Source organism: Tinamus guttatus, unplaced genomic scaffold (genome assembly GCF_059628265.1).
Source record: "Tinamus guttatus ecotype Peru unplaced genomic scaffold, ASM5962826v1 Tinamus_guttatus_pri_ptg000056l, whole genome shotgun sequence".
Lineage (NCBI taxonomy): Eukaryota > Metazoa > Chordata > Aves > Tinamiformes > Tinamidae > Tinamus > Tinamus guttatus.
Genome location: NW_028288590.1, coordinates 6,135,581 through 6,162,996, shown reverse-complemented (window position 1 = coordinate 6,162,996; position 27,416 = coordinate 6,135,581). Strand labels below are relative to the sequence as shown.

Below are 27,416 nucleotides of genomic sequence, written 5' to 3'. Positions count from 1 at the left end.
TTTTAACAACAAAATCTGCATTTTATTTCCTGTTATTCTAGAGAGTCTTAGGCAGTGCAGCACTTCTAGATCCAAGACTGAATGCTAAAGAAGCTTCTAGCAACCTGCCACTTCTACTGCAAAATACCCTTCTCTAAAATGCATAGGCCAAGATGCTTGTGCAAGTACCTCCTCATCTATTTCAGTCAGAATAAATCTGTTTAGTAGAATGTGCTGTTTGAATTATTTAAATGCAATTTGAGATTAGTGAGCTAAGGGGAGACAGCTCACCCAGTAGAGCTGCAGGTGAAAGCCTCAATGCTGGCAAGCAGCCGGGCACAGGGTGCAGACACTCATCTCATTTACAAGAACAGCTCTCTGCTGAAAGTGCACCTGCTTACAGCTTAACAGGAGTAAAAATCTCCAGCCAGCAGTGGGAAAGGGAACAGCTACACCTAACCGGGCTTAATGTTCTGTCCAACAAAGAGACAGCTTTCCTGGTCACTATTTTCATCACCACAAAGAATCTGGAGAATTGACACAAAAGAAGAGACACAGGAGAACAAAAACATCCTTCTGCCAGATAGAGATGACTAAAGCAGGAATCGGAACTGTACCATATGACTCCCAGCCAGCCCTTCCCAGATATATTCACAGAATCAGTGCCTAATTAAACTGCATTCCTTGCTTCTTTTGTCTTGCTTTGTGTCTTAGTCAATGATAAAACAATTGACAGTGACAGAATTTCCAGTAAAGTTCATTTACATTCTCTCTTGTAATACATCAGTATCTGTATTACCTCTGTGTTTTTCTTCCCTAATTTCCTTAGCCTTTCATTCCATTCTTCTTTATCCCTGAGATATTGATTGTACTCCTTGTTCCTTTCAAGCCGTAGCTTCTCCTAAAACAGGCATTGAAAAGTTTATCATAATTTTGCATTTTTGCAGAGTAGCTTTTCACCCCATAGAACTACCTTTTTAAGCGAACACCATCTAGCTGTGCATTTTCCCACCCCCTTCTTTATGATGCACATGCAGGGCTTGAATTGGTTTGGGCTTTTTTGTTCATTATTGGACTGCAGTATTTTCTCTTAATTGGAAATGTATAAGTGGAAGGCAACTTCTTGGGCACAAAGTTTAGTCCTTGATAGCCATATCACGCTACTGAACATCAAGTTCCAACTCACAAGCCAGCTTGCAAGTTAGGTTTCCTCCTGCTTATTACAAAGTTGTTCCAAAACCTCAGTCCTTTGAGGATTACGAACCTCTTTCTAATTTCCAATCTAATGTCTTTACAGCTGATTTAAAAAATATACTGTTTTTATATTTAGTTTTTAATTTCCACACAATAAAACAGGACAACATATGTATATATGTTTAGACACACATTTTCAGGCAAGATGTGCTTAACTGTCAAATTTGAGCTAGCAGTTAAGCTGACTGCAAAAAAGGCAAAATTGCAAAGAATCTTTTCCTTTGCTTTCCACAAATAATCTCTTCTCCCTGCCTAAGAATTATTAGCTGCTTCTGCAAGGTGACACTTAACAGCTTGCTCAGATCTTAATATAAGCAGGAACATACTTCAGTAACTTAAAAATGCAATATGAAATATGAAAGTCTCCAGATCAAACAAACACTACTGCCCATTTTTTCTTGATACTACTCAGAGAAACTTTCATATAATCTCTTATAGTACCTAATTCCAATTTGTACAGTCATTGTATAAAAAGTATTGCAATTTTATGAATTGCCTTCTTCTTCACTGCAGTACCTTCTGTATTTATACACAAAGAAGAGCTATATAAAAATCTGATTTATATATATATATATATATATATGCTTACTTCCCCATAAACAAATTTCAAACAAAGAGAGTTTACACCTCAATTTCTTCAGAGAGCTATCACCATGGAAATACCAGCTTAAATGACAGTTTTACAAGGAACACCAATGATTCCCAAAATTTGATTTTTTTTTTTTCAATCTTGTGTCTATATAATTTCTAACAGTGACAATATAAAACCTGCAGATATCTATGAGACCTGCCCAAGAGGTGTTTTCTTCAACCGAGAACCTAGCAACATCTCTAGCAGGCTAAAAGCTCACAAATGCTCTATAAAAGATTCAACATGCTGCATGACTTAACATTCAGCACACTCCACCTTGCAGAGGGAACAAAAATTCAGATACTAGCACCTTTGCCGTTATCTACCCAGAGGCTGAACACAGTTTAGGAGTGCACAGTGTGACATCTTCTGGCCGCTTTTAGTTTCTACAGTGGTAATAACTAAATGACTAGAGATTACAATGCACTCTTCTTCTTAATAGAAAATCGCTACTGAATGTTGAACTGTTATGATATAAACCCTGAAACAGACACCTCTGCAGTATTTCTTTGCTTTCCACAGACTAATCAAAAATACCTTATCCTTCATTGCTTCAGCACATGTATCAACAAATGATAATGCAAAGCTCAGGAACATTTGAATGTAAAGATCTATTTCAACTAAGCATAAATGAGAGCTACCACTGAAAGAGACTCCCTACCCTTTCCTGGACATTAATTCTTGCTGCCTCCCTTATTGTAACATTAGTATAATTTTCTGTAACATTAGTATTTTATTCACTTCAGCTCTTGCCTGGTTTATCATACAGCCAAACCTTACTGCCTGCGCAAAAGAAGCAGGAAGATGAAGCAAACATAGCAAGGGCAGGAGCCGCATTTTCCACAGCAGAAGTCCCATGCCAGATTACAGTGACTCTGTAGCCCCAAGCATAGCATAAGAAGGCAATTCCAAAGAAATCTATGCCCATAAACCCAGAGTTCAACAGCCCATTCCTCCTTCAGGAGCACAGTTCCACTTTCGCCCTCACATCCACGTCTCCTCACGCGGAATTCACCTGATCTTACAAAGAACCAATAGTGATAACCGAGTCAGAGAAGAAAAAAAGAAAAATATATATATATATGTTTTGATGCTTCTGCTGACTCAGGTTCCTGATTCAATTTGCAAGAAAGCACAAGAAAAAGCAAAAATAAGAGGCCAGCAGTGTAGGTGCCAACAGAGTGGAGCAATCCATGTTGCATCTTCCCAGTTAACCTCTACTCAGGTCAAACACTAGAGAGGCTGGCTGGTAACTCTCCACCATAGGAAAATCAATACCATAAATTGATAAGAAACTTCAGTGAGATCAAAATGCAGAGAGACGGCATGCACTCCTCAAGGAGCACATTACTAGCTAAATCTCGAAAGTGAGATTAGAATTTGCGAAGTTTTAGAACCTATATTACAGTAAGCAATATGTGAATTACCTGATCAGCCTTTATTTAGATACAGGCATATTTGTTCAAAAATCCCATGAGGATATCCAATTTGGTTACACAAACACAAGAGGAAATCAAAACAGATTGTGCACAGCAGAAAGCACACTACTTTGAGCTGTGAATCAATGGACAGAAAAATCACCAGAGGAATATTACCAGAAACAAATACAAGAACATCGTTTTAGAATCAATCTTATCCTCAGGCTGGAGGAGAAAGTAATAAATGAAAAAAATAATTTTAAGGAAAACGAGACTTGCAAAGCAAAGCAACACATGTTCATGGGTCAGTAGGTGAGGTGCAACAGGACAAAAAATTAGCACAATGCTTTTGGGCATAGCAGATATTGTCTAGATCTCAATTAGAATTCACAAACCTCAAGTTGATAACAGCCTAAAATTACACATCTTGAAAGTGAAAGTTTATTATGAAAGCACAGGCAACGTATTAAAAAATTAACAACAGACCGAGAAGTATTTATTTGAAAACTATTGCAATGACCACCTCCAGAAATGTTCATTTGCAAGTAGTTTAAACAAAAATAAAAATCTTCAGCTAGAAAGCATTGTTCCAGAAAATGATCAGGATTCACTTTCAACTTATCTTCCACTTACTGAATCTCCTCCAGACACTTACCTTGGCAGACCTCCGCTCATCAATAGGAAGAGATAATCCCTGAGTATATGGATCTACTTCACCAGTAGTCAAGTAATTTTTCTATATTAAGGAAAAAAAAAATGGAATCATTCAATGTATTTTCAACACACCAAATCTCGCTTGCTAAATAGGTGCTAGGAATGATTTGGTCTGAAACAAGGCCGGACAATTTACTTTAATGAAATAAGGACTGAGACAACCTTCACATTCTGAACAAATGGGATGTTCTTGGAACATACAAATGAAGTGAAAACAATGAAAAAACAAAGCTAAAGGGCTTAATTAATCTCAACCTTTCAGCTTGTGTTTGACATCATTTGTCATGCTTCTTTCTGTCTGTACTATTTTAAAGACTGAGTAAATTAAAGAGACCTTTATAAAAAAAAAATCTCAATTTTTCTACAAAACTAGAAGCAGAGACATTTTACAAGACATTACCTTACTTAATCTTAAGACTTAAAAGATTGCTTTGTCCAGTACAGAAAGCACAGCTGTATCCCTTATTTTAAGGAAGGGAATCCAGGCTAATACTAGCATTACCTGCCTCCACGTATCAATACAACCTGTGTCTGTTCTCCACAAAAGCAAACCTCAAATTTTCCAGGATAATGACCTACCACAAGACCTTGCAACGCTTTATGGAGCACAAACTAATTTTATAACAAAATCCCAAACTATACTATAGAAGACTATAGAAAACATTATCTATATTGCTGTCAAATCTTGGGCCCCTGTGTAAAGCAAGCCAAAACAGCAGCCTTTCAAACCAAAGGCCAGTGCTGGAACAGAAGCAGATATTCAAAGTCTAGTGGCTTCTTTACACATCACTCATTTCATCCTGAGGTTCTTCTCAGTCAGACATGGACTTATAAAACCCATCAGCTTCAGTAAAAGATCATGTGTTTGTGTGGGAAAGGGTGATGATGGGAGGAAGAGAAATGGTATTTTCACTAATGTTTCTTCCTTCCATCACCCATGCTGCTATGCAGCTGTAGGTTAAAAAGATGAGGCAGGTAAACAGCCAAGTGCTTTGCCTGTGTGTCCACATCATTACAAATTGTATTTCGGATCTACAAGTTAAAAGATTGAAGGACTTAGCAATTGTGCAGATATTCAAATAGCAAGACCACCAAATTAAGATGGAAAACTGAGTTATGTTCACCAGAAAGAGTAAGTGATACTCATTTAGTTTTTGTCTCACTTTGAACATGTCTCTAGGGAAGACTTGAGATTGAAAAGATCATTTGCCAAAAATCAGGAATTGATTAAGAAATTGCATTTTCTACATAAGCATAACTAAATAAGTGATAATTTGTTGGTTAGTAACTTAAGAGAGCTGTTGGCTATTGTACTATCTCCTTGCTCAGGAAAAAACTTAGGGATTGTTTATCTCATCCTCCGTTTCTACAAGTTTAATATAGGTAGAATGCATTACACAGAAATAGATCATAAACTAAATCTGCAAAACTTAAAGTTCACTTAAGAATAAAACACCTTGTGTAAAAGTGAGATTACTTGGTACTCTGAAGAGATTAATAAACCACATTTTACCATTTTCTAAGCTGGAAAATAAAACTGAATTTTCAAATTAACAAAAAGCAACAATTACATAAGCATTATTTGTGATCATAAGTTAAGCAGCCAGCCACCATTGCTATTGTTATTCAGAAAGTGCAAGTTATTCAGAAAGTGCATGTTCATATACACAGTGCCCATACGTATCTCATTTATAGTCCCTCAAAAGAACAGGGTTTTTTTTCCCCCTACCACGCTACCTACGAGTTCTTTGTTAAAGCTGCTTAATTTTAAAGACCCATATGGACACCATTAAATTTGAAAATTAAACAAACATTACTGTTTAATGATATGAGTAATTAACAGACTTATTGCAACAAAGAAGCTAACAAATATGGGCCTCTGGTATTATTTCTCCCTAAATACTTTTATTCTGGCATTCTGGGCCATATGTTATTGCATAACTGGCTCCACAGCTTTCCTAAGCACTGAAGATATTTCACAATGATAGGGAAGGAAAAAGCCCTCAATGCTCCCCCAAGGGGTTTATAATACTTCAGATATTACTGCTCTATTCCAGACTATGAAATTACTAAGTAAATAAAAAAAAGAAAAATCTGAACTCACAGTATCCACCTAATGTAACTGATGAAAACTGATATGCTTTGCAGCAAATGCCTACTAAAAGAAACAAACTTTTGTGTAGTCAGCATTAGACAGTAATAATAAATACAAAGGAAAAGAGAAATCAATGAGTTTAAAATCATATTAATGGAAAACAATAAATACAAGCAATCATTTTGCACAAAGCATCATAATGGCATTAATCACAACTAATCACTACAGCATGCACAAGCATAAAAATGTAATGATCTTTATACAAACAGCACAAAGCTTTCAAACAAAGCAAAAAGCTACTAATTTTAACAACAAAAAAGCATATTGCAGGCACCCTACCTTTCTTTTTGCCTGTGAAATACCCTAAAAGTCAGGGAAAAGATACTATTCATAATGAATGTTTCATTCAGAAATATTTGACTTAAAGAGTCTTTCTTAAAGCCAGTTCATTCTTTTACTTTGAGCACTAATAGCATAAATAGTGGACATTTTCAAACAACAGAAATTTGCTTCCCATTTTTTCTAATTTGACTTTAAAATCAGATAAATTCAGAAAGGATTCCTAAGAAAGGATTCTCAAAATTATGAGATTTAATGCATACAACTTTAAATCACTACTGTGGCTCTGAATACTTTATGCTAAGCACTAGAGCAAAGTTATTTTACATCTGAAACTGCACAAGAACTGGCAAATTGAGTCAGAGGAATATTATTATCTGAATGACAGACTGTAGAAAACATAAGTACCTAAGGGAGAGATGATATTTTATATTCTTAACAAGAAAATAAGCAAAAAAAAGGAAATAAAAATATTCAAAATAACATATAGTAAGTAATATGTAAGGTCATGTGACTGAGATCTGCAGAAAACCTGAAATACAGACTTTCCTAAGAATGACATTTTGAAATTAGCTTTACTTGAGGAGTCTTTAGTCACAGCTCACAATGCTTAGCCACAGCTCACAGTGAACCCCTTACGACTTGTCACAATTTGTTTTTTTTTCCATCTGATTAAGAGTCATTTAGGTGACTCCAACTCAGGCAACCAGACAAGAAGCTTTACCTGAGAAAGATATCGCCTATAATCTTGTCGAAGTTCCTCTTTTAGTTTATGCTTTTTTCGTTCATATTCTTCTCCAAGAGGTAAACTCAAGCCATAGTCACCTGAAAGTTTAACTCAGTTAAGTATCAATATTCCACTATTTTGTACCTATACAAAGAACATGCAGCAAAATTTGGGGATTCTTGTTAGACACCAGCAAAAAAAAAAAGGGGGGGGGGGGGAATTTTGCACCAGTAATTACAAAACAGCTGAAATATAACCGCTCAAGCAGAGAAGGGAGTTTTTATGGAAAGGGTTCTAAAAAAGGGAATTGTTTTTGAATGCTAATTTTCCTCCAGTGTTTGCCATTTCTTCCCTTAAAATAAAAGGCAACATAATCTGAATTCATTTGAATGGATGTAAATATGTATAATACTTAGGTTACCTCATACTGTTTCTTTTACTGATGTATAAATCTCTCTTGACATGAATGTTAGCCTACCAATTACTCTGATATGTTAAGCTCTACTTATCACACAATATAAACCTTACACAGCAACCAAAACAAGCTACTTACTTAGCATGGAATGTAAATGAAATCTGCGCTGGCTTCCTTACAACTCTAAGGAATTTAGCCACGTGATATTCATTTATTTTTCACACTTCAGTGTTCTTTATTGCAATAGATCCAAAACACACAGTTCTTCCTTCCCCACGATTACTATCAGGCCTCAAAACAGCTGCATTCTTAACTACAATGCCACCCAAGGGCTTGTCCCAAAATACATACTCATACTCAAGTCATTTGAAAATAATCCTCTGCTCCAGACGGCACTTCTGCAGAAGTCTTCACCACTCTCTATGAAGAACTATAGTGAATTGCACAAAACTACACAGCAAGAAACACACAGTACAACCGTTTTCTTTCTTTTTTCCCCCCGTCTTTTTAATTGCTCTGTTTCCCTAAGTGGGTTACTCCTTGTGGCCTGTTTGAAATTAGTTGTCAGGAGGCAAGGGGAAGAGCAGAATTTTCAGATTTTTGTTTGTCATTCCCAATTTACTATATGGCCATTGGTTTCAATCCATTGTTTTAACTGCTTATGGTATTACTCAGTCTGTAGAGCACAATGACATTATCTAAATGCTAAGAACTGCTAACTTAAGATTCACACTACTAACTGCCATAAGAACAGATAAAAAGTATGGGGAAAAAGAAAAGATTAGTAAGAAGATGCTTGGCTGGCTGGAGACAGTTTCAGCTAAGCCAGTGTATCCTTGCCAGCCAAAACAGGAATCAGTCTGCTATACTTCTGGGGAATCAAAGGAAATAACAGCAGGTAATATTGAATTTGGCATATTCAGTCTTGAAACAGAGGTTGCAGAGCTCAAATAATACTCATAAACTGCACAGGAGCTTCTTCTCCAGCTTGCAAGTTGTTATCTACAGAATCTGGAGAATAATAAGTTATGTTTAATAAGACAGCATTTCAACCAAACCAAAAGATGATTCATTTTAAGAGAAACAGAATACTGAACAAAAAGGTGTTGGTTCCTCCCTCCCATTACTTTCTCTTGACTCTTATTTCCACATAAAATTACAACTGAAAAATATACAGAAAGCCGAGAACAATCAACAGCAACCAAAGATTCATTCAGTAACTCCACAGTGACTTTTAGTACCACAATCAACGATAATCAGATGCTTTGATTCAAATAGCCAAAGTATCCAAAAGATGTCTTAAAGTTAGTTTTATTACATAAGACCTTTTGCACTGCTACCAGAAGAGCAATGAAATAACACTTTTGGACTACTGTGTATTCAGGAGAGACTAGAAAGCTTACTTCAAAAATTTACTGTGGGTGACTGTAGCAGGGCAAAAATATTCCAATTAATGTATGTTCACAGTAATGTTCACCATAAAATTATGTATTTGTGCTTTCTGAATTCTGTCTGAAGACAACATATACTTTCTTTTTCACTGTTTTGATAGCCAAAGATGTTCAGCAGCCCATTATTTTAGCAATAGATATTTACGGGTTTGCATTTAAGATCACTAGTTTGCCCCTCATATGTAATATTTTTTATCTGTTAATGTATTTACATGGCAACATTAAGCACTGTTTACAGTAATATGCACATCAGGACATGGACTACTCTAGCTCTTCAACACTCCTACCTCCTAATTCAGAGGAAGCACATTATCCTGTGTCACTTCCTTTCTCCCTACTACTCAATAAAAGTATTTCTGACAAAATGTTATGCTAAGTGGTGTACTGCACTATTTTTATTTATTTGCGTCTGTTGGGAAGGCAATGACCTTATTACTCTATGCAGCCTGTTTACCTCTTCGTAAGGAGCTTCCTCCTGTTTTTCATCTTTCCCTGTACTCCCAGGAAAGACACAGGGGACCTTGGCTCCTTGACAGCTGAGACCTCATCACTTCTCCTGATTCTTTTTAATGCAGGAACCATATTGGTGCAAACCTGTGCTTCCTTCCCTCCCCCCAGAATTAACATGAGTAATCTTTCACTTTATTCAGGAACATTTATACTTCATGTACTGAAATAATTTGTTAATTATTGAAAGTATTTCAATAGTAAAAGAATTTTAAGTTATCTGCCACAGCCTTTGCGATATAAAGGCAGACTACCTAACATGCTGCTTTCTATATAGTATGATTCTATAGCAAAGCAAAGAAATAACACCTGAACTAACTTGCTAATCAACAATAAAACTGCTGGAAACTTGAGGTATGTTCTTATTCAAGTGCTGTCCTGTTACCAAGTTTATCCATTACGACTTCTGCCAGCAAGCAGTGTTCAAGTATCACTGCAGATTGCTCTTAGTTATATCATTTCACAAAGCTTAGTACTAATGACAACGGCTCATAAAACAAGAATTTCATTTTAAGGAATGTAATTCCCAATAATATATGGAGTTTGTTTTTTAAGCATAACTGTGTGTTTAAGGTTCCAGACCAATCATGTCAATGTGGCCAAAACTTCACTTTTCAATTTAACAGTGGGTAGGAAAGATCACAGGCATAATGTGTCTGTAAACCTCTAGTCATCTTTAAAGCATCATAGGAACCTATCACTTCGCTAAAAATATGGGGAATAAAACAAGCTTTTCATCTTCAGCATTACTGAGGTACAGGTAAGTGTAGTCAGCCTTACTTTATATAACAAAGTTGAGGTAAAAAGGGCTTAAGAGATTTCCAAAGCCACCATGGCTAGGAACAGAAACCACATATTTAATTTGATTATTGTTATTTGAACTTGCTAGTACTCTGTTCAATGACAAATACATATAAATACATAAATGCATATTTATTTTGAAAATTTAAGCTCCCCTTATGGTTTAGAAAAAGCTGTCCTTGCTGATTACTAGAAGTTCTAGGTATACAACTTCTTTATTAAAACATGGCTTTTATTTCTGGACCTAAACTTAGTTTAGGCCCCCAGATTCATAAGCCCAGGCTTTTTTCTGTCTAGACCAGCACTGGTCTAGTCAGGAATTCAGTCAGAGTTATAAAGAGGGCATAACAGATTGTAGGTAGCAAGAGCACTGATTTAAGAGATTGCCTATTTATTTATTTTTAGGGTTTCTAAACTCTCGTAAATGCCTGTTGACTTATCTTCTTTCAAATAAAAGTATAGCTTTTACTTCTATTGGGAGCTGCAGAATTAGACCAGAATTATAACAAGCACAGTATGAAAAATAAATAGGGTACAAAACCCAAGGAAGTGTGAACCACGTGGTACAAATGAAAGGGAAGAGTTCCCTAGCAACAAGAAGCAGGACAAAAAAGGCTCTAAATCTGCCGAGACATATTCAAAAGTGTATTTAAACCAAAACAGAAGTGCCTACAGGAAGAAAACGGTAGGACAAGTTAGGAGGGCTGCACCTTGCAGAAGAAAGAAAATAGACAAAGGTACACCAGCCCACATTTTAAACAGAAATCAAAATGAGAACACAAAACAAGACAGGCTTTTGACAGGAAAGCAACCAGCAAGCTGTCTAATCACAGCACATCAGGAAAGCAAATCTAACATTGGTTAAAATTTTCAATCCAAAAAAAAAAGTGCTTGTTCTTTCCTTGTATAAAGAATAATCACATTATATCAGTCTTTATTACAAAAGCCCAGACAGTTTAGTACTCCATGTGTAAATGTTTAAAGACATTTAGAATTTAAATGAATAAAAAAGTTTCATTGCCTGTGTTCCTTCTAGACAAGCTGCAAGGCCAGATTCACTAAAAGGCTGACAAGAGGCTCCCTTGCTTCTCTGACACAAAACATGGAGAAAAACCTTTTTCAGGAAGTTATTAGTGCTAATAAAAGATGGCCTCCAAAAATTTTTGCTTTACACTCCCCAAACACATCATGAAAGGGCACATCATCTACTAAAGACTGGCAAGCCAACTTTTTGTTTTTGTTAACAGGGCTACCTTTATAAGTTTGGCTTTTTTTTATTCAAATCCCAGAAAATAAGCATAACCACAGAGACTTCCCATGCAATCCCAAGATATTTGGGAGAATAAAGAAATAGTATACACTTGAATTACAATAATCCTTTAATAAAAAATTCAGAGCACTAATGCCTTTCCTAAAATTCTCTGAGGTAATTAAATGCTACTTAAACTCAGAAGGCATATTAAAAATATACTATACCTAAAGGGCAGCTCTGTTGACTATTTGGAGGTATATTTTCTTTAGCCATGGAAATTAACAGTCTGCTAGTCTCAGAAAACTTCTCTGATTCTTTATTCTGAAAAAGAAAAAACTGTTTGCTGCTTCACAAGGTAAAAGAAATAACATGTGAGATCAATATACGTTAGCATAATTATTAGCACTTTAGACCAGACAGACTGAAAGGGATGTGAGATTAACATATGAAACTGTGTATGTTTCACTGATACTATCAGAAAAGTAGCAGCTCCTCTAGTACCCAGGAATTACTTCAACATATTCCATCTGAGATAAATCAAATCCTATTTCCACCAGTTTCACAGCTTACACACATCCTCTTTGCTTTCTGCAGGGACTGGTGTGCTCTGCTTGACACTATGAAAGAATTTCATGAAACTGTAGGGCAAGTTCCAAGTCCCCTGTAACTACACTGGCACCAAGCAGGTTAAGACTTTATCCGAGCACAGGCTGAAGACATTCTCCCCTTCTCTAAAGTTGCTTTGAGCAAAGGTAGCAAATTAAAGGAAGCCTACATTTTCTCCCAGCACCTTAAGAATTAGCTTTCTAGAGAAATTTCTCAAAAATACGTAAAAATATTTACATACACAAGTGCGAAGATAAATGCTCATAACCTTCTGATGAAACAAAAAAGGAAGTGAAAATGAAGTATTGCAATCCATGCTTTATTAAAAGCTCAAGGTCTTTTGCGCTTTAAGTCATAACCGATATATATTAAAAGAAAAAGGGTTTTCCCCCTCTAAGGAATTCATCCCAACTAGCTAAGAGTTACCCGATTTAAATAATTTACATGCATCTTGCCATGTGTTTGCACTACTAAATAACCTAATGGTGATATGCAAATTGTAAAAATCTTTATAGCTTATGTGCTAAAATTTCTAAGAAAAAGCTTGTGATGACTACAGCTTTTGTGAAATTAATGCATTAAGTAATCTTCCTTTCCTAGTTACTATTTTTCATTGAAATGCTGCTGTTGATACCTTCTGTCTACCTCCCACTGCCCATTTTGTGAGCAGCACCTTGTAGACAGTTTGCCTAAGGGAGGCAGAGGCAGAACAAATAAGCATTTCCTAGAGCTTTCCAAGTTATAAAGTATGAATTGCAATGTGTGTGTGCTAGGAGGCAAACAGAGCTTTAAAATATACATATGTAAACACAATACATATTCAAGTTAGAAACTGCTTTGAATACATACATCCTTAACACATACTTTAACAACAAACAATATTTTAAGAGCACGGTAAAAGCAAGCTTAATTCAAGACTAACGGCAGATGTCTTTAAATTCAGGAAAACCATTCAATTCTCTTACCCTCATCTCCATGTAAGGTGGATCATTTTCAAGTTCTGCCTTATCTTGTGCTAGTTTGGCCTTCTGATCTTCAATAAATTTTTCTAAATCATCTGCCATCATTTTCTAAGATTACAGGAAAAAAAAAATATGCATCCATGTCAGAGCAGCAGAAACTTACAGCTTAAGTCAGTAAGTGATGGTCAAACTGCAAGCTTTAAGAACTCTGCTGGATTAAAGGAAAACCAACCTCAAGAAACATATACCCTGAGGGTAGTGCTGGATGCTCGTCCTGAGAGAAAAACCAGAAATGCCAAATGGCACATCTTAATGACGTTTCTCTAATCTTTTTTACTAACTCAGTTAAAAGTTTTTTAATTTAATGGTGCTTTGGAAGTCTACCAACTACCTTTCACTACGCATTAACAAAATTATAAAATGAAAGAAAACAGGAAAGAAAAAAATGTGCAGAAGTGCAAACAAACATGTGCTGTGAAGTAAGGATGAAAACAAGCAGTCATGATTCTCCAAGAATCATAATTTGATGGATTTTAAGCAGTACTGGTTTATAATAAGACATTTGTCTGTAATAAAATATACTGCAGGACCAGTTATGGGATCCCTTTCCTATTAGCTGGCTATTTAACTTAAAGTTCTTCAGAGCTCAAACTTTCTTTAGCATCATATTTGTCTAATAAATAACAAAAATTAAAGTGAATCAAATTCATGGTAATGAAATTGTATAGAAGTCTGGCCAAGCATTTAGACTTCAGAATATTCATCAGAACTAAAAGCAGTGCAAAACTGAACAATAAAGAATTAAGCATGGGGAAAAAAAAAAAAAAAAGAAAACAGAAGAGACTGACTGTCTACAAGCCTACTCGTAACCTCTGCTCAGCTTCTTCACTGATTCCGCTTGAGTTTTACAAAACTAAGCCTACAGATCAGAAGCCCTTATGTTACAACTCACACTTAGAGGGAGCACGGAACAGGGAATACGACATCCCAATCTGATCTCTAAACTCAGAATCTAATATTAAGCAGACAATTTAAACAACATGATAGCTAATACAGGTCCTAAGCAATACCATCAGATCTGGCATCTAAAAATATGGAGTTTTACCGAGGCAAATTCAGTATATTTCCCAGGCCTACAGGTTGCAGGAAGTAAACAGTAAGTCAGTGACAACAGTATGCTAGAAGATACTTTCATCAAAAAAAAGACCAAAGAATTAACACACACACTACAGAGCAAGATACTAAGCAAGAAAACAAAATTACATCACCGTAGAGAATTAATTAAATACTTACTAGGAAAAGGCAGATGAAAAGATGTAACATCAGGAGTGCAAGAAACAAACGAAGTCAACATGTAGTGTCATGTGACAGAAAAGACCCACTTAAGGAACACATCTGCCTTAAGCTTTGCTTCATGCATTAAACTTTAATGTTATTCCTCAGTTAGTAATGCAAAATGATAATATTCCTACACAGGAGGTAATACTAGGACAACCCACTTACAAGTCCTAGTGGTAATACAGGACAGTCAATTCCAAAAATAAATTTCCCCACCTGATTTGCCCGACATCTTTAATCTCAGTAGTTGTGCACAGTGATAAAGTTAGGGGATAAATGAAATCTAAAAGAGCCTAAGTTTCAACTGATAAATTCCATTTAGACTCTGAAACTATTTAAAAATAATGAAACATTAAAAACTGAAACATTTGAAATTCTGATCTCCATTTACACGAGCATTTATGAACACTGGAACTCCTCTCAACTGATTGCACTTGAACAGTGCCAAAACTATTCTGAAAGTCTGTATAAGGAAGAGAGAAGACATTTCTGGTGTATTTTCTACCTGGAATGAAGAACAAAGTGAGCATTATAACATCCTTCATTTTTACCACACTGTTCAAAAGAGTAACATCACAAAAACAAAACACTGGAAAAATTGCGGCTGAACTAGAGATTCAGTCACAGAGACACGACAAAAACGCACAACTCTCAACTGGCAAATGTAAACTCAGATGATAAATACTAAGCACCGGCGATTCAGCGTAACTTTAACACAGCTCAACAGCACGGAAATGTGGCCAAGCGCTGCGGAGAAAATAGCTAGACTTTTTATGTCTTTTTCCTTGAGGAGATCTTCTAAGAATATGCATAAGTGCAAAGTTTCCAAGATCCATGAAAAGAGCAAGTCACCCTCACAAATATCCCATTAAAAGAAGCAGGTTCAAAAGTGACGCCAGTTAAGTTGCTCGGCGTGCATGTGGACGATGCAGAACGGTGTCGTGTGCCAAGTACTCAAAACTCCAACCTTAAACCATCTACCCTCAAAGATATGATGTGAAGAACAACAACAGTCTCACACATATGTGCAAAACATTCCCAAAACACTGCATTACTCAAAGGAAAATTACGTTAAACGTGGGTTTTTTTCCAAGCACTGCCCAAACATGCCCAATAAAAATAATATTTTTATATTTTTTATGTTTCATAACGTTTCACTGTTAAGTATTTTTTCTAAAGTAAAAAAAAAAAAAAAAAAAAAACTTTCTCAAAGTTTCAGCCGCACTTCCTACATTTTCAGCGCTCTCGGTAGCGGCCGCTCCTCCACACATCCCACCCCCAAAGACGCCTCCCGCCCGCGGCTGCCCCCTCCCCGCACGCCACCCGCCCCGTCGCGTGTCGCGATAGCGGCCGCGCTGCCACGGGGCGGGGCGGCCGCGCGGGCCCGGCCCCTTTAAGCGCCGCGCGCCGTTGTCTGGCAACGGCCGCACAACAAACGGCCGCCCCGCCGGGCCCCGCGCGCGCCCCCGCCCCACGCGGGGACCCCCGGCCCCGCTCCCGCTTCGCGGCGGAAGGGGGGACGCGGAGCTGCGCTGCGCGGGTGCGAGGCAGCGCTTAGCGCGCAGCCGCCCCAGCCGCGGGTTGTGGGGCGGGATGGCCTCCCGCTTCCCGCCCGCTACCTGCCCGTGCCGCTCCGCGCCGCTCCGTTCACCGGCTCCGCGCGGCTGCCTGCGCGTCCCGCGCGCGCGCTCCCGCAGCCCCGGAAACGGGCGCGCGACGCCCCGCAGCGCCCCCTGCTGCCGCGGAGGCTCGTTTTAATCCCCGAAAAGCCCCGTCGGCCCCCCTGCCGCGCTAAAAACACGTCAACAAACTTACAAAGTCCCTCAGCTTCCCGTTAAAGGCCTTTATTGACCGGGCGGCGGCGACGGCGCGGGGCGGGCGGCCCGCGGGGGGCGGAGCGGCCGCTCCGCCCCCCGCGGGCCGCCCGCCCCGCCCCGCGCCGCCGCCGGGGCCCGCGTTGCGCATGCGTGGGCTGTACCACGCCCCTGCCCTCCCCCCGACCCCCCCACCGCGTTGGGCCGTTGGTGGCGGCGCGCGGTCATGGCGGCGGCGGGCGGCGGCGGCGCCTCGGGGAGCGGGATGGCGCAGAAGACGTGGGAACTGGCCAACAACATGCAGGAGGCGCAGAGCATCGACGAGATCTACAAGTACGACCGCAAGCAGCAGCAGGAGATCCTGGCGGCCAAGCCCTGGACCAAGGAGTGAGTGAGGGCGGCGGGGCCTGCGGGGAGACGGGGCGGCTCGGGGGCCGCTGCTTGCGGGCCGGGGCGTGAGCGCCGCTCGCGGCCTCTCTCCTCCGGCAGCCACCATTACTTCAAGTACTGCAAGATCTCGGCGCTGGCGCTGCTCAAGATGGTGATGCACGCCCGGTCGGGCGGCAACCTGGAGGTGATGGGGCTCATGCTGGGCAAGGTGGACGGCGAGACCATGATCATCATGGACAGCTTCGCCCTGCCCGTGGAGGGCACCGAGACGCGCGTCAACGCGCAGGCGGCCGCCTACGAGTACATGGCTGCCTACATCGAGAACGCCAAGCAGGTAAAAAGCGACCAGCGTCTCCTCAAATGTGGCTCGCAGAGCTGTGGTGTGCCGGGAGCCTGACCCTCTTTGCATTTTCGTGTTTGTTTTCCGACCTCAGGATAGGCCATTGGGCACTTGAGCGGGTTCTCCTTCCGCTTGGTTTCCCTCGCTCACGGGAAGTGTTTGTGTGGCTGCAGCTGGTGGCTTGTGAGTGGAGTAAGGAGCAAGTGTGCTTCTAAAGTAACTCGTTTAGTTTAGTACGCATTTCTAAAAACAATACACAAAACCAAATGTAACTTGTGTGTAAAACAAATTCTCCAAGAGGAGAATGACATCTGTTCTTACATTCTTGATTTTAAAGCTTTTCCTTAACAGCTTTAAAAAAATAGCTGCTCACTCCTTATTACTGTTTTCCATAACTTAAAAAAAAAAAGAAAAAACATGTTTATAAAGAAAAATATTAATGAAGGAATAAGTAAGTTCTCCAGGTTTATAATGAAAAATGTTGAATAGACTGACTCAAGGTAGAATTAACAACTGTGAAATGCGTATCCCCTTCTCCTCCCCATGTTCTCAGGAACCAAACTAAGCCTGAACACACAGTAAAATTCTCACATGCAGAAGAGTTGTAGAAACGGGAATCTGTTCTGTGGCTGCTCTGGAAACTATCACGGCACATCAGGTTACCTGGGATAGAGCTGGGCACTCCTATCTTATGAATAAGCTACCTGTGAATCCTATAAATCATCCCAACTAACCAGGCTCAAATAGTTGTAGGCCCTGCATACCCCAATTTTCTTTCATCATGAATTATTTTAAATGATAAAGCTTAAGAGATGTCTTCCCTTAGCTCCTTTATATTCAGTTAAATATTTGCAAGTAAATGAGAATCAAATTATATCAGGAGATGAGAAAAGAATACGCATAATTCAGAGTTGGGTATGTTTCAAGCCATATATACACGTGTGTGTGTGTGTGTGTGTGTGTGTATGGCATCCTGCTGAAAGTTCTTTTAACCCAGCAATATTCAGCAGCCAATAAGGGGTTACTGAATCAGGATCACTATGAATCTAGATGTAACAGGTGTTCAGTCTGTGTTTTGTTTTGTTTCTTCCAGAGTTTGTAGATATATCCAGGGCAATATTTGGAAACGTATATTGGTATTTTTTATACATATTTATACAGTTTAACTTTGGTCTTCATAGGATTCTTTTGCAATGAATTCTGTCATTTTGCTGTTCAAAAGTATGCATCTTTTCACCATTTTTAAAACTACTAGTGAACTCACAATATGCTTCTGAAGCATGATATTTTAGTAAATAATGAACATTTTCTACAGACATACCTGTGTGTGATAAGAGATTTTGATACTTACATCATATTTTTCGTAAGAATTTTTTTCTTCCCTGCTGCACAGTCCCAGCTTACATGTCATCTCACCATGAGGAATCTGTTCTGTACTTAAGTCATCTTTGGAAAAATGGCTCCTTAGAGTTGAATTTCTTTGTTTTGTGCTAGTAACTGTAGTAGTAGTAGCTAGTAACAGAGAATGCTAATACAGATTATACGCTTTCTGGAAAATAATTCTGCAAAATTAGTGCTTAGTCTATTGCTTTAGTGCTTAGGCTATTTTTGTATTATCTTGTTACCATGTGGTAGTGTGCTAGAAGGCCCAACAGAGGGCAGCTGTCGCCTGCAGGATGGAGGAATTCAACCCTGGATTTCTGTTCTTTCCCTCCTCCTAGGTTGGCCGCCTGGAAAACGCCATTGGCTGGTATCACAGCCACCCTGGCTACGGTTGCTGGCTCTCTGGTATTGATGTCAGCACTCAGATGCTTAACCAGCAGTTTCAAGAACCCTTTGTAGCAGTGGTTGTAAGTACTGGCTGATAGTTACTCACTCAGTAAGGTGATAAAAGTGAGGAGCAAATTATGTTGAGGAAGGAATTAGTTTCAGATTTTTGGTAGATAGTGTTTGGTAGTACACAGACCGCATAATGGAAGTGTTAGCTCCAAATCTTAAACTGGCATCACTCCTTTTGCTTTTTTGGCCGCACACTGGTCAAAACAGTAGTGGTTGTTACCTGAGGGCACTTTCACTGCATCCATCAAGATGTTATAGGTCTGCTGAAATGTGTATGCTGTTTATATCTTAAACTTCTGCTGAAACTTTTCCCCAAAAATGTATTAAACAATCCACATTCATCTTTCTGCAATAGATGAAAAATTCTGGATTTCTTTTTGTTTGATTTTTGTTCTATTAGTTGTCTTTTCTGTTTAAGAGAGTTAAGCCAAGATAAAATGCATTCCAAGCGAAATCATTGACATAGTATGAACAGATGTTTAAAAAGTTATTTTTGAAGAAAACATCTTCTGAAAAACGTGATGGACCTTTCCTTGTCTTCCAGGCTTAAGATCACATTTTAAATCAAAAGATAACCTTTTTAAAAACTGTTGGTGTAACCTTTACTATTGAAGGACATAAAAAAGGAAAAAAGAAGATGGAAATCAGAGAAAAGGAATATAGCTCTGATCATAAAGTTATGTTAGGAAAGGATAAATCAGTCTTAGGAAGTGTTCCTACTGTGTGAGTTATCCTATATTATGATGTTATTTCATGAATTCAGAATGCTCAAATGCTGAACCTTTTTAAGTAATTGTTTTTTTTTTAATTTTCAAAATTAAACTGTGTGTTAGTAAACGTTATCAAGGAGAGTTCTGCACTGAACATAAAGTGGATTGCAAACTTCTACATACAAAAATAGCCACTGCAGATGAGAAAAATGCAGATTTTTATTATGGTTTGTTGATTATTCCAAGTGCAGCTTCTTCAAAGTGTTTGCAAAACAGGGGAAATGAGCATGAATAACAGTCCATAGAAAACTCTTAATATTCCCATCTTTTTACAAACAATCTTTTACCAGTAGATGCCAGTTGAAAAACCACTGCTTATGACAAAAGTAATTTAATGTGCAGGAATTCTGTTTTTGAAAAACAATTACTGTAAAGCTAACTTATAATAATTCATAAAAATATATAAAACAAACATGACTTGTATTTTTACAGATTGATCCAACACGAACAATATCTGCCGGAAAAGTAAATCTTGGAGCATTTAGAACATATCCTAAGGTAACGAGTTAACTAGTTGAAATTACCTCCTGAAACATCATTAAACTGTTTCTAACTGATTGATTAGTTCCTGTCTCCCAGGACTCCTGCAGTTTGATTATTTGACAATTTGACCTGCTTTGCTATACTGTATGTTATTGTTAATCATAGAAGATATGCTGACATACCAGTTATTGTGTATCTTTGTATATCAATTACATTTAGAAAGGTTGACTTCTGGTTATTTTGCATAGATTTTTGACAGCATTAAATCAAATAGACTGTCTAGATATTGGAGCTATCAATGTAGCAGCTTTTCATGGATGTAGTTCTCAGGAATATTTATGAAAACAGGTTCATGTTAATTCCTTTCTGTCTTTTTTTAGACTTAAAATTAAGTTCAGTGGTGTTTTGTACAGTTTATTTGAAAAAGGCAGGATTCAAAATCTCTTTTAAAAAAGTAATACGGGGTTTTTGTATAAATAATGTACAAAAAATAGAGAATTAATCAATATGGAAAAGGCTAAAAATTGTGAAATGATGCAAATATAAATATAAGACTACATTTGCATATTTCTGACAGAAATATGCATATGTTATTTAAGTCTGATCTAATAAAGTTCAGGTATATTCCTCAGGCTTGCAGTTACTGACTCATCAAAAATTTCAATCTGACATCCAAGCAAAACTGTAATTAACAAAATTGCTTGTGAGAAAGACACTTGAATGCATTTGGGAATTTGTATTGCAAATACACAAGAGATCATCTTAGAACATTTTCTGATTCGAAGGAATATTCACTGCTATAGGCAAAATTACCTTACAGATACTTTCAAAATTTGGTCAGGGAGAAGAACCCTGACCTGGAAAAGCAAACCCTATTTAGAATGTGCATACAGGGATGTTTTTAGGGAGTCTTTTTTGTCATTTGCTGACGTGCTTGTTAACTTGGGAGCTACGAAGGGTACCATCTTGGCTGAGCTAGGGACCAAAATATCTGACTGAAGGTGTTCACAAGACATAGTCAAGGGCAGGTGTTTCTTCTTATGCTTTCTGTCTTCCCCCAAAAGAGAATTGACATCCGTTCTAAGAACATATTCTTGTGTTTGTGCTTGGTCATTCCTTGATCTTAGAAATGATCTAATCATAATTTGTCATCTTTCCTGTTTAAAATAACTGAACTGTGACTGCCAGTTTCCTTCCAACATACTGTAACTGTAATGACTGACTGTTAGTAAAGCCAAATGTAAATCTGCAATCCAAAAAAATTCCAAATTCCAGACTACTGGAAAAAAAAATCCTTCAGAAAACAGCTGTCTGGAGTTTGTTGTTGTTGTTGTATTTTGGGTTTTTTTTGTGTGTGTGCATGTGTGAAGAACTTGTAAAGAATTGAGGTTTTAAAAAAAATTCCAAACTTACTGTGTTATTTTTGTGCCTTTTTTTTTTTTTTAGGGTTATAAACCTCCAGATGAAGGTCCATCTGAATACCAGACTATTCCTCTTAATAAAATAGAGGACTTTGGTGTACATTGTAAACAGTAAGTAATGTTAACAATTCTGTTTTTAGCACAGGTTCTCTTTTTTTTTAATGTTTAGCATAGTGTTTCCGCATGGACAAGTGTATTTATTGGAGTTCTCAAATCCTAAAGTTCTCTGTTGCTTTAGCACTTGGTTTTGCAGAAAAGTGTTATTTAATAACGTTAAGAAGAGAGTCTGCAGCAGGTCGAGGGAGGTGATCCTGCCCCTCTACTCAGCCCTGGTGAGGCCACATCTGGAGTATTGTGTCCAGTTCTGGGCTCCACAGTACAAGAGGGATGTGTGGAGAGAGTCCAGCACAGGGCCGCAAGGATGATCAGGGGCCTGGAACATCTGCCCTGTGAGGAGAGGCTGAGGGAGCTGAGAGAGCCTGTTCAGCCTGGAGAAGAGAAGGCTGAGAGGGGACCTGATCGGTGTCTATAGGTACCTCAAGGGAGGGAGTGCAGAGGATGGTGCTGGCCTCTTTTCACTGGTGGTCACTGACAGAACTAGAGAAAACAGCCGGAAACTGAAGCATCAAAAGTTCCACAGGAACTTAAGGAAAAATTTCTTAGCAGTGAGGGTGACAGAGCCCTGGAACAGGCTGCCCAGAGAGGTTGTGGAGTCTCCTTCTCTGGAGATCTTCCAAACCCGCTTGGACGCAGCCCTGTGCCACGTGCTCTAGGTGACCCTGCGTGTGCAGGGGGGTTGGACTAGATGACCTCTAGAGGTCCCCTCCAACCTTAAGCATTGTATGAGTCTATGATTCTATGAACTGTAATTTATCAGAAAGTATTTTAATGGAGAACCACTTTAATGACAAAGGCGAATGTGGGCAAAAACTTCAGCAGTTTTTGAATGACTTTTAGTGGAGGTGCTGTCTTAAGGCAGAGAGGAAAGGGTCAGCTGCAGCTTTAGCAGTGGGGCGAGAAGGACTGGAGAAGTGTGGATTACTTAAACCTGTATTAAAGCTATATATTCATTAAGTAGGGAAAAGATTGTTAGAATTGGAACTGCTGGTAACTTTATTGTTCTGTGCCTTGAATTACTGAAGATATTTCCCTTCGGTGAGTATTTTTTAAACACATGTAATTTGGCTGCTCCCATCCAAAAAAAAAAAGATGCATTTAATTGTAAGCTAATTTTGTTTGCATATTTGCTTTTAAAGGTATTATGCTTTAGAGGTCTCTTACTTCAAATCATCTTTGGATCGTAAATTGCTTGAGCTTTTGTGGAACAAATACTGGGTGAACACACTGAGTTCTTCTAGTTTACTTACTGTAAGTACCATAATGTGCCTGTTTAAATCATTTGTGCTAAAAGCCAGAGATTCTAACGTAAAATGCTTAACAGGGGCAATAGGTAATATAGCTGCCATGTGAAAAATCTACATGTCAGGTTTGAACAATAAAGGATTGCTATTCTAACCAGAAATGCTTGAATATTCCTCATATCTGCCCCTACAGCTAGAAGGCTGGGATAATTTCTTCTGTATAATTTTATCCAGTTACGTATAATTTTGTCACTTTCTTAAATACCTCTCTATATTGTAGACTTCTGCAGTGCTATAATGACAGTATCCCTTAAAATAATGGCATTGAAAAAGTAAATGATTATTATTTTTTAAATGGAACTGTTAAAATGAGGTTGCAACAGATATACTACAGTTAGACCTCCGAAGTATCAACTAAGCATCAAAATTGTTCTTATGCGAAAGTCCATTTTGCATCTTTTCTCTTAGTCAGAAACAACTGGCTTTCACTTGCTCGCTCTTAGTTGCATTGCTTAGGGTGTTAAGTAGAGGGTAGTAAAGAGCACCTATGTCAGGACTGGAGTATTTCTTAACTCTTCAAGTTCTGTTCTCAGGCACTCCCAGAAATGAGTTAGGCTTAGCTACCACTTTAATGTTCAATGGTACTTAAACTGCAGTTATAGGTTAAAGTTTCCAGTACCCCGAACTTTTCAGAGTTTTTTGAGTGTCATTTGGTATTTGTGTGTACAAGTAATAATAATATGAATTTATATCTCAGAATTCAACATGTTTATTGCTTTCTTTCTTGTAAGAATGCTGATTATACCACTGGCCAAGTCTTTGATTTGTCTGAAAAATTAGAACAGTCAGAAGCTCAGCTGGGACGAGGCAGTTTCATGCTGGGTTTAGAGACTCACGATAAGAAATCGGAAGACAAACTTGCTAAAGCAACAAGAGATAGGTAAGATAAATAATGTGCACTTGTATTCTTTGTGGTAAAAAATGTTGTTACCTTTAAAATAATATTTTCAAGGCTGCAATTGTAACCTACTGATTTTAACCTACCAAGAGTACAGATAGAAACAAGAGACTCAAAATGATAACTGTATCCTACAGAAGTTGGACAGTATCTTTGCCTTAATGCTTTATTTGACAACTTCCATTTGGCAAATCCCAGGCTCTGAAAACCAGGAAGTACTGCACTAAAATATATCCTATTGCAGTCTCAGGCCCTTATGTGGAGAAGACAGCGCTACATGCATGCATTTTAGGAGTATTCAGAATGAGATACAAATCCATTCAGTAAGGAACTGTACTAGAATTTAAAATCAGTTGGAATAGATTGTGAATGTTCAGTTAGATCTGAGATATTCTGCTTTTCAGATTTGAAGATTTCTGGACCTCTTCCTCATCCTTTAATCCTGATAATTGGAACAGATCTCTCATATTTGTTCAGTTTTTATCTTGTATTGGCAATACGTACAACAAAACAAACTTTACTAATGACCAGGGTTTGATTTTTGAGGTACCAAATGAGTGATGAGTTTAGTGACAGGTAAAAGCATAGATTAAAAGACACCTTTTGCAGGAAGATACATATATTTTTTTTAAAATATATGACTTTACATGTACAGTAGGCAAGTATAGGAAGTACTTCCTCAGTGCGACTTAGCTGAACACATACATAAAGAGCAGGGGTCAGGAATTTTCTGTGTTAAATAAGCCTTTTGTTCCCCAGTAAGCTGTGGTGCATACATTGTGGGGATACATGCAAGTGTAATGTGGTCATTGCTAAACAGAATCAGAATTGTGCTAGCATGATCTGTGTTTTTGATTCCCTGTTCTGAAATACTAATAGCTTTTGTAGTTTTTGTTTGTTTGTTTTTAACAAACATGGTAAGTTGGTTTGAAGGTTATTTTGAGAGGGGTAATAAAAGTTAAAACCCATTGAGTCTTCTTAAGTTACCTCCATTGCAAATGCTCTCTGTAATGCTATTACTAATCACTGTAACTGACACCTCCCCGTTTCTAAAATGCTCTTTGTTGCTCTCGTAGTGAAATGTTCACAAGAGCAGTGCTCTTGCTACAAGGATGAAGTTGCCAACAGATTTTGCCTTTGATTTCAATCCCTGTCTGGTGTTGCAGAACATTGACAGCACTTTAGTTTCATGTTCCTCTCATGTGCTTGCAGTTATTCTAAGACATGAAATGTCTACCTTTTCTGATCATCCCACTCTGCTCTTTCCTGCAGTGTTTCTAGCGATCGATCTTTTCTGGTTTTATACAGACATTGTTAGAACTTGAGTTACAATTTATAAAACGAAAAAGGTGGTGAATGTCACCAGTTCTTCTTTCCTGGGTAACACAGGATAGTGTTCTTCCTGGAATTCGGACATTGGGTGTCACTGTTCAAAAAGTCTCCAGAAGGGGACTGTGCTCTTCTGTAATGTGATTACATTTCATACATGTGTGCATCTGTGGGTGTGTCTGCTTCCATGAAACAGTGGTTTACAGAACCGTTGACACACTTCTATGGATGTCTATTTTTCTTAAATAATAAGATTTAGATAAGATAAGAAAGAAAAATAGCAGCCACTAGAAAGAAAAAGAACAGCCACTAGTAGACAGATGCAGTAGTTAATTTATTGATGCATTTTCTAACAAATTGATTCAGCAATACCTGAATTATCCTTAAAAAATAAGATTACTAAGAGGTTCCTGAGGGATGAGTAATTTTCTGGTTGGGTGTACCTGTTTTAGGAGAAAGGAAAATAAATAAAAAAATAAAACCCACAGCTTATAGGGTATTAGGTTACTTAAACGTAACATCCACTAGATAACATCTTCTGTTCTGATGTTCCAGCTATGTAACACCTTCTGTTCCGATGTGTGTATCCATGTCACGGAGAGCAGCTACCCAGGAGTCCCGTTTGCATTAGTGGACCTGTGCTCTAAGCTGGCCTCCTTCCCTGCTTAGGAATCCTGGATTTGTCCTGGGGCAGTTTTTCCCTATTTTTCTTGCTTGCAGGGCTGGGTCCCTTTCCTGTCTGTGTATTCCAGCTTTGAGGCATGTTGATGTGCTAGTTTGACAGCACGTCCCCATAAGCCAGGCACACTGAATACAAACCGGGTCAATGGGAATCTTCTCAGCTGTTCTTTTTACCCATACTTATTGCACATATTTTCACTGGTACCTGATTGGGCCAATAAACCCACTGCCCTCTGTGCAGCTCTCAGGGGAGCTCTGGTTGCCGTGCCCTAGGTACCTGGTGTTGGGCAAGGAAGGTTGGTAGCTCCCTTGGGCTGGAAGTTGGGCAATCTTTCCTTCAGTGACCACAACGCTTGCTTTCTGTTGTGACCTAAGCTGCTAGGCAAGGAGCTTTTCTGAAGTTGGTTGTTGTATGCACAGCACTTGTCAGTTTGTTTTTTAAGTAACAAAATGTTATTGGCAACAATGGCTAAATTCCTGTGTGCGACTTTTTGTTTCTAGACAGTTGGGAAGATTCATGGGGTTATGGGCACCCTGAACTTCCAAAACAGCTGAATGTCTTCAGGTGCAATGACAGCTTAGTTCAGTGTTTAGCCAACATTGAATTTATGCTTGTTTTTCAGCTGCAAGACCACCATAGAAGCTATACATGGATTGATGTCTCAGGTTATTAAGGATAAACTTTTTAATCAAATTAATATAGCTTGAAATGCATCACCAGCTGATACGCATCTCTACAGCAGAAAAATTCATGGTTTCTTTCCTTTGGACTTCTTCAATTTGGGAAATGAAGCTCAAGTGGAAAATTATTCGTATAATTTGTAGTACTTTAATATTTCCCACCTGTTCGACCAGTTTTAAAGAACAAAATGGTCTGAAATGTAATGTTTTGTTCTTTGTCATAAAACACAACCCACGTGGAGAATTGTTCCAGAAGAAAAATAAATATGACTTACTAGTTTTTGCTCTTAGATATTTATCTCTACTATCTGTCTGCAATAAAATAAATAAATAAAAAGGAGCGAGTGTTTTGGGGGTTGGATTTTGTGGCAAACATTTGTCTGCTGTCACTCATTTTCTTACTGTTCCATAGAAAAGTTTTGTTCAGGCAGTTTAGGTATTCTGTGCACAGTATAAGAAATTTATTTCTCAGATTTTCATATCTCCATTTAAAGAATTGAAATCCCATTATCCTAATCTTTAAGAAGTTCCTACATGAAATGGAGCAAATAGAAGTTTACTTTTAGTGTCCCAGGGGACCGGTTCTCACCCTGAGAACTGAGCACATGAGCATTCAGGCACAGTACAGCAGTATTTTGATGATGAACAATTATGATGAACATTTCATATTTTTATGTGGTCAAATAACTGTTCCACAGTGAAATTGTGAAACTAATAAGAAGTTTATATGATTTTTTTTTCCTGCTCACCTTCTATTGCCATTCATACTCACTTGTCGCACGCAAAGGAAGGAAGTGGAAAATTAATATCTCTGCAATGCAAGTTAGCTGAAAATAGATAATAAAATGCATTAATCACAA

The 27,416-nt window shown here is 38.2% G+C and overlaps 2 protein-coding genes across 2 annotated transcripts in view; one reads left to right on the top strand and one right to left on the bottom strand.

The window, feature by feature from the left end:
- The window catches only part of CSPP1 (centrosome and spindle pole associated protein 1), a 49,952-nt gene extending 33,791 nt beyond the window's left edge, over positions 1-16,161 (bottom strand). Inside the window, exons 1-7 of the mRNA XM_088540116.1 lie at positions 16,141-16,161; positions 13,155-13,259; positions 11,808-11,904; positions 7,155-7,255; positions 6,431-6,454; positions 3,938-4,018; positions 779-880 (exon numbers count right to left, since the gene is read on the bottom strand). Of these exons, the coding sequence (XP_088396242.1) occupies positions 779-880; positions 3,938-4,018; positions 6,431-6,454; positions 7,155-7,255; positions 11,808-11,904; positions 13,155-13,256 (507 nt within the window). The 5' untranslated portion in view covers positions 13,257-13,259; positions 16,141-16,161. The remainder of the gene's footprint in view (positions 1-778; positions 881-3,937; positions 4,019-6,430; positions 6,455-7,154; positions 7,256-11,807; positions 11,905-13,154; positions 13,260-16,140) is intronic.
- Positions 16,162-16,507: 346 nt separating this feature from the next.
- Positions 16,508-26,789, top strand: COPS5 (COP9 signalosome subunit 5). Its single transcript, XM_088540182.1, has 8 exons — positions 16,508-16,690; positions 16,793-17,027; positions 18,755-18,883; positions 20,075-20,140; positions 21,572-21,657; positions 22,803-22,914; positions 23,699-23,847; positions 26,499-26,789. The coding sequence occupies exons 1-8, from the start codon at positions 16,530-16,532 to the stop codon at positions 26,581-26,583; spliced, it is 1,023 nt and encodes a 340-aa protein (XP_088396308.1). The 5' UTR covers positions 16,508-16,529; the 3' UTR covers positions 26,584-26,789.
- The last annotated feature ends 627 nt before the right edge of the window (positions 26,790-27,416 follow it).

Excerpts from the sequence above, each read along its gene's own strand:
- COPS5 (XM_088540182.1), top strand. The coding sequence starts at position 16,530 with ATGGCGGCGGCGGGCGGCGGCGGCGCCTCGGGGAGCGGGATGGCGCAG. Across the intron at positions 16,691-16,792 it reads GCCAAGCCCTGGACCAAGGA|CCACCATTACTTCAAGTACT; the intron begins GTGAGTGAGGGC and ends CTCCTCCGGCAG. Across the intron at positions 21,658-22,802 it reads TTTGGTGTACATTGTAAACA|GTATTATGCTTTAGAGGTCT; the intron begins GTAAGTAATGTT and ends TTGCTTTTAAAG.